Source organism: Uloborus diversus, chromosome 6 (genome assembly GCF_026930045.1).
Source record: "Uloborus diversus isolate 005 chromosome 6, Udiv.v.3.1, whole genome shotgun sequence".
Classification (NCBI taxonomy): domain Eukaryota; kingdom Metazoa; phylum Arthropoda; class Arachnida; order Araneae; family Uloboridae; genus Uloborus; species Uloborus diversus.
The window spans coordinates 54,270,409-54,281,084 of NC_072736.1; the positions used below are offsets into that span (position 1 = coordinate 54,270,409).

At 30.3% G+C, this 10,676-nt stretch overlaps 1 protein-coding gene across 1 annotated transcript in view; it reads left to right on the plus strand.

The window, feature by feature from the left end:
• LOC129225259 (vesicle-associated membrane protein 7-like) overlaps nt 1-10,619 on the plus strand; it is a 29,706-nt gene extending 19,087 nt beyond the window's left edge. The window contains exons 4-9 of the mRNA XM_054859843.1: nt 4,744-4,793; nt 6,246-6,333; nt 6,415-6,505; nt 7,423-7,490; nt 8,246-8,338; nt 9,641-10,619. Coding sequence (XP_054715818.1) covers nt 4,744-4,793; nt 6,246-6,333; nt 6,415-6,505; nt 7,423-7,490; nt 8,246-8,338; nt 9,641-9,703 — 453 coding nt within the window. The 3' untranslated portion in view covers nt 9,704-10,619. The remainder of the gene's footprint in view (nt 1-4,743; nt 4,794-6,245; nt 6,334-6,414; nt 6,506-7,422; nt 7,491-8,245; nt 8,339-9,640) is intronic.
• Nucleotides 10,620-10,676: the final 57 nt, after the last annotated feature.

Consider the following 10,676-nt stretch of genomic DNA (forward strand, 5'->3'; position numbering starts at 1 on the left):
GCTTCAACTGTGTCCACAGATATTAATGATATGTTTATCATAGGACTCTAAAATGCAATTTTAAAATAATTATCAAAAATATTTCTTTTACAAGCCTTTTTTATACTTTTGATGCCTTCACTTAGAGAATTGCGATCTTTTTGCATCTGCAATGGGAATCCGATTTTTTTAATTTTTGATGTTTAGTACACTTTGTTAAGAGGTAAACAAACAAAATCTCTTTTTATTTTTGTTAAAATCACGGAATTAATAAGTTTTAAACGAAATTCTGTGCTTTTTAAGAGTGTCTTGGGTCAAAAAGTTAAATGCCAAGCCCCCTTGTCTGATTTTTTTTTTTTTACAATTATTTTAAATGCTGTATAGAAATATTTCTAGTATAATTTAACATAATGTAGAATGATAGATAAATATTGCTACTTGAGAGAGCGAGATTCTCAACATAGAAGAGGAAAACACTCAACTTTAAGTTTAAATTATTCAGATTGTCCCCTCTCTAAATTCTAAAATTTTGTTTTGACAAAAACAAAACTTTTTTTCTTTCTTTTTGAATTTTTACAAAATTAATTCACTTTCCACAAAATTAATTCATTTTTCTCAAAATTATTTGATTTTTCATAAAAACCGGGCCCTGTGAAAAATCCTGGACAAACCCCTGTGCACAGTAAGCTTTAAATACTCTTGGTGAAATCTTTAAATAGAGTTGAATATGCATTACCAAGGTAAATGCACCAGTATTGGCCACTGCTTCAGTAGTGGCCACTTTAAGGTTGATATTTGAAAAACAAGGATTCCAGGTCTCCCAGAGGATTCAAACGTGCAGGAGGTAAAGCTCAGGCTATAGTTTAGTGGGCAGTTCAAAGAGGAGTAGGTAGAGCATCATGGAAAATTGTTATCAACTATTTAATACGGTTGTCTGGATTGTTGATGTTTTTTCAGCTGTCTTCTAACGCTTCTCCGTAACGAGGTATATAAACATTGTGTTGTATTATGAATAGAACAATGCTAAAAAATAATATTTTTGCAGCTGTAACCGTGTGATGAAATATGAAAGATCATGTTTGCAACGTTTTCAACTCGAAATAGTTGCTTTCTTGGCTGGCAATTTACCTGACCACTATTGGTACCAAAAAGTTGGGAAATTCAAAAGTGACCACTGAGTGGCCACTACTGAATCAGAAAGGTTTTTCATAAATCAACTCAATTTTCCTTTTAATAGGTTGTAATCTCTTTACATAAAAACCTGCCTCATTTCTGATGTAATATTATTGTGTGATCTAGTAGTGACCACCCGGTGGCCACTTCTAAACAGTAATACGGCCACTACTGACTGATGTACATTATATAATGGCCACTGATGGATCAAATTTGAGGTTTGAAAAAAATTGAACAAATTGATATTCTGGCATTTTTTAAAAAGGGACGATTAAGGAAGAGAAGGACTATAATATGCTCATTGAGGGTTTTTTTTTTATAATTATGGTAATTGTGATATTGTAGGCCCACAGTTCAAAAAAGCCACAAAATATGCTTTACTATGGCGACTGCTAGTGCGTTTACCTCTTGTATGGACAGGCCATCCCCTAGGCCCTGGCCTAAGGGCGAATATCATGGGGGGATGGGAAGAAATTATTAAATAGCTTGTTGGTAAATAAAAAATAGGAATTTGGCACACTACTACAGATGGAGGAGAAAAATTCTACTAGAACCGATTGCAACCTGCCTGCTGAGCAGGTAAAAAATGAAGGGGAAAGGGCATAATGATTGATCGAAGTAATCCCTTTTCTAATCAAAGGAGATAATTGTTAATTTCTTAGTTTTAAGCAATCATTTCTTGAAAATACAGATTTTCTTAAGGTAAAACACTTATTAGAAGTAAATCACACGCAGTAAAATTAGTAAAAGCCAAGATATATAAAATTTCCAACTACAAAACTTGTTAATGGAACAATTTTTCTCTTGGAAGTCTGTAAATCATGTTAGTAAGTATGTGTTTTGCAATTAATAATCTATTGATTCATATTTATTTATGACTACTAATACTCAGGGAGGCCCAAAATTCAAATTTTTGGAAAGGGGAAAATTATCAGTTTACCGAATAAAAATATGAGCATTGTGCTACTAGTAGTTTTCTAAAATATCTGTGACTAGCAATAATTCAGTAGTTTCTAAAATCATGTTTACAATAATTAACATAAATGATCAGAATAAAATAAAATATTAAATTTGAGTACTTAAAAATTAATTTACCAGATAATACCAAATATTTAACCGCCAAAGTTTTAGGATAGGTTATAAACATTGTAAAATTTCCGAATTTGTGAAATATGTAACATTTAAGGACTTTTTAAAAATTTTACCTTAGAAAATTCCCTGATTTTTGTATTTTATCGATGTTCAAAACGTCTGTAATTAATTTTTCAGACCAATTTTATTTTCTAAAATCTTCATTAACTTAAGACACAGCTGAGAATTAACAATAAATTTTATGAGTCTCTTGAATCAACACGGGTGACTTAAAATTTTGCATTGAATGCGATCAGCAAAATTAGAAGTCTAAAAGTCCTGAACTACACAATAAGACATTAAAGGAGGGTTAAAATAATGATAAATACATAATTTAAAATGTCCAAAAAGTAAAATCACATAGAAAAGAAAAACGAGCGAGTATTAAAGAGGATGCTGTCGGATTTAGAAATGTGTGAAAAATTGTGAGTAACACGTAATAGCGTAAAAAATGGCCAACATATGTAAGTTTAATCTAATGTGTAGAATTCGATAAATATGCATGTTCTTGAACTCAAAATCAATGACCAATTTTTAATTTCCATGATTTTTGAGCATTTTTTGCCGAAAATCATAACTTTCTGTGACCATTTTTGATCATAGTCAAAATCCATGACTTTCTAAGGGCACGGACACTCTGCCATTAGTAGTATTGAAAACATCCTACCAATTTCCTATATCCGTTGCTGTACCTTGGTAAGTTGTAGGATACAAATTGTCCTAGAGTTACATTGAATAGTGTTTACCTTACTATTGTATTATGAACTAGCGGTACCTTCACGGCTTTGCCCGTAGTAGAAAAATCAAAAGGTCTTTTGGTTCGCCTATTTATTTACAAATAATGTATGGTGAATTTCTCTCCAATTGGCTTGTCCATGTTATGGTTCCACGTTATGATAAGTTGGTAATTTACTCGTCCATCTGATGATAACTTTGCTCGGGAAAATGTTCTTAAAATTCAAATAGAAAAAGATCAAAATCTAATTTTCGAAAAATCGCTTCGAGGTTTTAGCTTTATTAGTAGTAAAGAAGATAAAGATAAAGAAGATTATGTGTGAAAAAAGGCTTAAAATTTTAATAGAAAGTGAATAAAATCGAATTTTCGAAAAATTGCTTCGAGGTGCACACCCCCATGCTTCAAACTAACTTTGTGCCAAATTTCATGAAAATTGGCCGAACGGTCTAGGCGCTATGCGCATCACAGAGATCCAGGCAGACAGAGATCCAGATATCCAGACAGAGAGACTTTCAGCTTTATTATTAGTAAAGATGATTTCGTAGTGATAATAATTATTCAGCTCATACTTACCAAAGTTCATATGTACAATACTCATATAAGTACAGTCATTTTCTCTTACTTTATTTTTTACATTAGCGTACAAAAAATACAAATACAAATTTTCTATTAATTTTTTTTTTTATTTTATCGTAAGTACGTATGTACTTTGAAGAAAGAAATGTACAATAAAAATGTGATTAATATATTGGTACTTAATGTAACATATTGAATCAATTTTATCCATCAGTTATTTGAATTTAAAGAGAATAATGTAAATTCTAAGGAAAGAACGTTAGATGGCCACTACTGACTCATGCATGTGGCCACTACTGAAAATCTCAGATTTTGGACTGGCCACTATTGGATCAAATTTGAAGTTTAGGAAAAAATGGATGAAAAATTGAAATTCTGGCATTTTTAGAAAATGGGACAATTTAGGAATAGTTGTGCTATAATACACTTATAGATTTTTTAAATTGGAATTAATATTGTACACCCACAGTTTAAAAAAGACACAAAATATGCTTAACTGTGGCCACTACTAGTGCATTATCTTATATTATGAAATTTTAATGATGGTGTTGCAGCGGCCAACAAAATTGTTGTAACTTTAGAATTCTAAAAAATCAAAAAGAACTTTGTAATTGACATTTAAAATTTCAAGCAAAGACTAAATAAAGCTAATGCTATAGGTTGCAATAGATTAAAATAAGACTAGTGTTGCAATTTTTTTGCACAATATTTTTGCATTTCATTTAAACAAACAAATTTGAAACTAAAGTAGGTGATCAATGGTAGGGGATACTTTGATATTTGAGATTTTGGAACAATGGCCAAGCTTTGGTGAAATATTGCTTCACTCTGGCAACATTTTAGCAGCACAAAAAAATTCATTGTTTACAATGTATTGTTAATATTATACTATTCAACCTGCTTCCGATCGACTGTGATGATGTGATTAACAAGTGCAGCGAACTGGGAATGTGAAACATTCCAAAAAGAGCTGCTTGTGATTCCCTGGCATTGATGAGTGTTAGTGTGCATTGAACAGTAGCCATCAATTTATTTATATATTATAATGTAACTATATGTTTAAATGTTGATTTAAGGCCTTTAACTTTATGACAGTTTTGTAAATTATGTGGAGGATTGTATTCATTATTATTATTACTTATTTTTAGGAATTTGACAGATCCATTGCATTTTGCTTCTTGAATGACATCAAAAGAAGGTAAGTGTTACACATTACCTTCTTACTTGATCTATCTTTTTAAAACTTTTGTATGTGTATTCTTATTCATCGAATTAAACTTTTTTTATAAACATTTCAATAGTTCTATAAACTCGTAAAAAGAGCTTGATTGTTAACATTTGAATTGAATTGTAACAAAATTCAAAATACCACAGCAATCTAACCCTTAAACAACCTGACTTTTCAGTTGGTCTTTAGAGTTTTTCATATCCACAGGGCTCCTAACTGGTTCCTTTTTAAATTTTAGTTTCAAGTCCATAAAAGTTTGTACTTTCGAAATCTGGTCACTTTTTACTTCCTTTTACTTAGTTAATGAAATATTGTAATCATGGGGAAAAAATTCTCTCAAATTTTGTCTATATTTTTGTTGCTTGGAAATCGCCCGTCAGGATATGAAGTGTGAAATTGCTTCTTCATTTGAACGAAGCAATTGCCTGTTTAATGATATTTTTATAGTTGAAATTTTATCCCTAACTTCAGTGGATTAACCCTAAACTCTAGTAGACAGCGTTTATTGTTGACCACTTTTCCGTTTCTTCATTCCCCTGAAATGAGTCTTACCAGCAAAGCATTTAAGTTACCGGATCTAGTTCAGCCTTGTCACAATGAAGCCTTTCCCTGCATTTTAAACACTTTACCAAAACATATTATCAAAATATCATGCCGTGGCGCAAGTCTCATTCTTGATGACGTCAGGGTTACTCGATCATTGACCATTATATATATCTGGATAACTTAGCCCCGGATGAAAGTTGAGTTTTTTTTCCCGGCCTATCCGCATGTGCATATGTATCTAAGAAAGTATGGGCAATCGAAATTATCATTTCCACAAGATAATTATCACAAGTTTTCTTTGGACCTCTGTATGTGCATGAGTACAAGCTTCAATTCTTTTGAGTTATTTAAAAAAAAACATTCATTGTTTAGTAGACATAGATGGAAGTAGTGTGGGGCCCACACTAGATTTTTTCATTAAATTTCAATTTCACTTTAAACTTTTTCCTTAACCTCTTTTATCCCTTTGTATTTTTTTCATGACTGTTTGAGGACTGCAATTATCAGGGATTGGCGACAAATGTGCATGAACAAACATTGCTGTCACTTGCTTGGCACTATAAGTTTCAAGACTAACTGACAGTTAAGCTGCATTTTATCGTCACCTCAGAGCAACAGTAACATAAGTTATCTTGCTGTTGCTCTGAGGTGACGATATGTAAAACAAAACATAAAACATTTTTTGTAAAACAAAAGTATATACCGTCACCTCATTTCAACAGTAGGATAGCTTAGTGTTATTCCTGGGATTAGATGTCCTACTGTTGCTCTGAGGTGACGATATGTAATGTTTTGCTTTAGCTTTTCTTCTTTGTTTTTGACTTCATCAAGTAATTGTTTTTGACTTCATCAAGTAATGTTCCTACCTTTTTACAGATTTCAGAATTGCTATGGGTCTCGAGCTTTAACAGCATTACCATATGCAATGAACAGTGAATTTTCAAGGGTACTGGCATCCCAAATGGTAAATGAAGTGAACTTAATTTAAGTTAAATTACATTGTGATACTTTCTCTCTGTAAAAAACTATTTTTTCTTTTATTTAGAAACATTATTCGGACAACCCTGATGTTAATAAAATAGCAAGAGCTCAAGGAGCATTAGATGAGTTAAAAGAAGTCATGGTACAAAACATAGGTTGGTATCATGTTTAAAAAAAAAAGCCAAAAAAAAAAAAGCCTGAAAGTGCCTACAGTAACCTAATAGCATTCAAAGTTCATTATTATTTTATGTTACATGAATCTCAAACTGAAATTTCAACAAATTCCAATGATTTCAACTTATTTTTTTTTCCATAATGGCAACACATTTCAATTAAATTAATCAAGAGATTAATAAGAAATATAAAGCTTGTTTTTAGAAATATGGTATTATTTGAAAACAATAAATTTGAATTTAAAAACAGTTACAGGATTGTTTTTAATTATGTTTTTTCTTTTATTCAGTAAAAAATATCTTTATTCAATATGGTATACAACTAAGCATGTAGAAAAGGTTTTTTTAATCTAATTAAATTTCTCCTATGTATATTTTTTTCTAAAGAGCTTTAAAATAATAAAAAAGTATAAGCTTTAAATCATTTTACTTTTACAGATTAAAATAAAAATTTAGATGTTGAGAGATTTTTTCTTTGAGTAATTGCTGAAATATATAACATGTTATGTTCCTTAAGACTTAACTCATGGCAAATGAAATACTTTAGTGTCTATAAAGAGATAAATAATAAATTGTGCAATTATTTTCCATCTGAAATCAATGGTTCAATAAATATTTCCTCTGATAGAAAAAAATCAGTTACTTTTAGATTAGCAAATTAAGTTGAGTAGCAATGTAAAATAATGTAGTACTCAACTAAGAATTATTTTTAAAGGATAAAATATATAGCCTTGTCTTTATGTCTATGTTTCATATAAATATTAGAAAAATGTAACTGGTAAAAAATATTTTTTCCCCTCCATATGTATTTAAATATTTTTTGCAAACAAATTTAAGTTATCTTCATGAATTTTTTATAGAAATAATTCCCTTTCAAATAATTAATATTTCTATTACAGATTCTGTAACTAACAGAGGTGAAAAGCTAGAACTTTTGGTGGACAAAACAAACAATCTTAATTCAGCTGTATGTATTAATTTATTTATAACCTGCAACACATTACTTAATTACATTTTACCAAATTAAAATATTGTTGTTGATCAAACCAACGGTGTATAATTTTGTAATATTTGAAAATGAATATATATGTTCAGGGTGCTCGGTAAAAATGAATCAAAAATACAAAATTTAACTTTTTACACAGGTCCTAGGTGGAACCGCCACAAATCTTAAAGAAAAAGGGAAAAAATCTTGTGGGCCTGGTCCTCGCAAAACAAGCGATTTGTTAAGCGATAGAACTGCACGTTTCATTGAGCGGCGTTTTAAACAAGTTTTGTTGTTCTATGAATAATTTTTTCAGTTAAATAACTAGCAATTGTTGTTCTTGTAAACTTTATGTTCCTAGAATTAAATAAAAACTTTGACGTGTTATTTTGAGTAGAAAACCTGCATTTTTCAGTCCACTTTAACATTTCTAGTTTCCACTGCTGAATTGTACTTGTTTTATTCTGTCATTTATCTATATTGTAACCTTGTCCGTTTGTTGTTCTATTGATGTTTGTATTTAACTTGCTAATTTGTTTGGCTGCTTTGCGCATCTTTGGGCTTGTGGTTTATGGTATTCTAATTTTTTCCTCTTTAATACAATTTCAATATATATATAAATATATATCTAAGAATTATTCTCTGAAATTAGTGTTGAAGCAGCTTTGTTTTAATTCATAATAAATATATGTTTTTGCTCAACAAAAGGCTATAGCTCTGTCTTTTTTTGTTTTTAGTCAGTATCATTTCGAAAAACAAGTAAAAACTTAGCTCGCTCAATGTGCCTGAAGAATGTCAAGATAACTGTGATTACTATATTTGTTTTGCTGGTAAGTAGATTTAAAAATTTTGAGTAGCACAGGTCTTGAAAAAATAAAATATATTTTGCAATCAAATTGTGCAGTATTTTGGTCTGGCAGTGCAAGCTTTGTAGTGAACTGGCTGCAATATAATAATTGCGCAAGATTTAGAATCTCAGGCTTATCAAATCTCCAAAAATAATCCAATGGGAAAGAGGCTGTATAGTGGCACGACTGTGCTTGTCTTTTAATGTTCTTAAAATGCAGTAAACTCCCGATTATCTGCAGAATAGGGGGGCATGGCAACCACGGATAAGCGAAAACTGCATAATTCGAATAATAATCGGTAAAAAACGATACTGCTGTATACAATAGCTTAAAATATGAATAACACTCATACGTAAATTTAAATTATAGCTAAAATCATTGCTACATTCTATCTCTTAATATTGAATGTAAAAAATATACATATGTAAAAGCTAAAAATAAACAATCACAAGTTTTAAAAACATCTCATAACCGTTAAAATTCTGAAAAGACCAGCGGATAATCCGACCACCGATAATCGAGAGTTTACTGTAAGTCATGACCAAAAAATCTTATCTGAACCTGATTGATGACATCTAGCACTATATTAGAAAAACGAGCTGATGTGTGCCTCACATGACTTTCTTTTACTCCAATTTAATGTCATTTTCCCATTACTGGCAATTTTAATGTGATTCAATAGTTTACTCTCTAAATATCACCAACAGTGGCCAAATTGAAACAGAATATAAAAACATAAAAATTAACATTGATTTCGCCCCAAAAGACCCCTTTAGAAACACCCGAATGTAACCAAAGGAGGAGGTGCACAACTAGACCCCACTAGGAGTCTACGTACCCAATTTCAACTTTCTAGGACATGCCGTTCTCGAGTTATGCGACATACATAAGTCACAAGAAAACTCGTTGTAACTAATTTGGGAATCGTCAAAATGGATATTTCGCGTGTCTATACTTTCTTAGGCACTTATCCACTTGTGGTCGAGTCGGAAAAAAAACTCAACATTCATTCAGGGGTGAGCAAAATGGAAGTTAAGGTCGATTTTTGAGTGAAAATTTTTTAGAGAATACAATACTTCCTTTTTTGTAAAAGGAAGTAATAATAGCTCAAGCAATGGCTGTTGTGGCATGTTTGAGTTGCAGGATGTTGCAAAAAAATAGATAAAATAAAATAATTAATCAAAAATGAGTTTTTGTTTGAAATCAAAAAGTTATGTTAACATTCATTTTATTTATTATTTGATGTTGCAGAAAAGAGAGCTGACACATTTGTTTTCTTTACAGATTGTCTTGTATATAATTATATCAGCTTCATGTGGCGGATTAGGCTGGTCAAACTGTGTATGAAGATGCTGTTGGCAAAAGTTTAAAATACCATTTCTACAATAATTAACTTCACAGAAATATTGATGATGCAGTTTTAAACTTATCCATATATGTGCTGTATATGCTTATAAAGTGATATCTGCTATTCTTTTCTTTTTAATCAAAATTATTGTTTATGAAGTTTTTAAATCTTTTGTTATGGAACTAAATAATCACTTTTCCTGTTTGATGAACGATTTTTCATAATAATGTCATTTGTTGCAATTTATATTCGACACATAATGTAGACCAATGTCTAATTTCTAAGATACAGATGTGGTCTAAAAATAAACCTTTTATAAATTGTCCATGTCATGCTGCCTTAGCATTTACTACCGAACATAATTGATAGGAGTAGGGCACCATATAAAAATTTCTTTCATAACTTTTATAGACAAACAGCATAAATTATGATTATTAACATAATCTAAAATACTTTTATTGTTGTGACACATCTGTAACAGTTTAAAAAATTACTGTACCACAATGAGTGAGAACACCTTTATATATAGTACCTATAGCAATTGTCACAATCTGAATTTTTTTTCTTATAAATATTTGTTCTGTGCCATGAATGAAAAATTTCATTATTGTAACTTACAAAATATGTTAGTTGATTTAGAAAATTTTATTAAATTGCTGTACCATTATAACTAAGCATTGACTGTGTAATACATATAATCTATGTGCAACTAGTTTAAAATAACTAAATTGCTTTACAAAGTTGTTGCTACTTACACATTTAGTTTGTTGCATTAAGAAGTTCATATTTAAGAATTATATTTTGTATTTCAATAAAGTTTTATAGAATAATGTTTCTTCAGTAATATTTTGAAGTGTATGTAATGTGTGTATAGTTTATGTAATGTAAATAATGTTTTATATTCATATAAATAAAGTTCAGTTTTTAAAAAAATACTAGTGCATGAGAGAAAAATTTCCACTTGAATTGAAA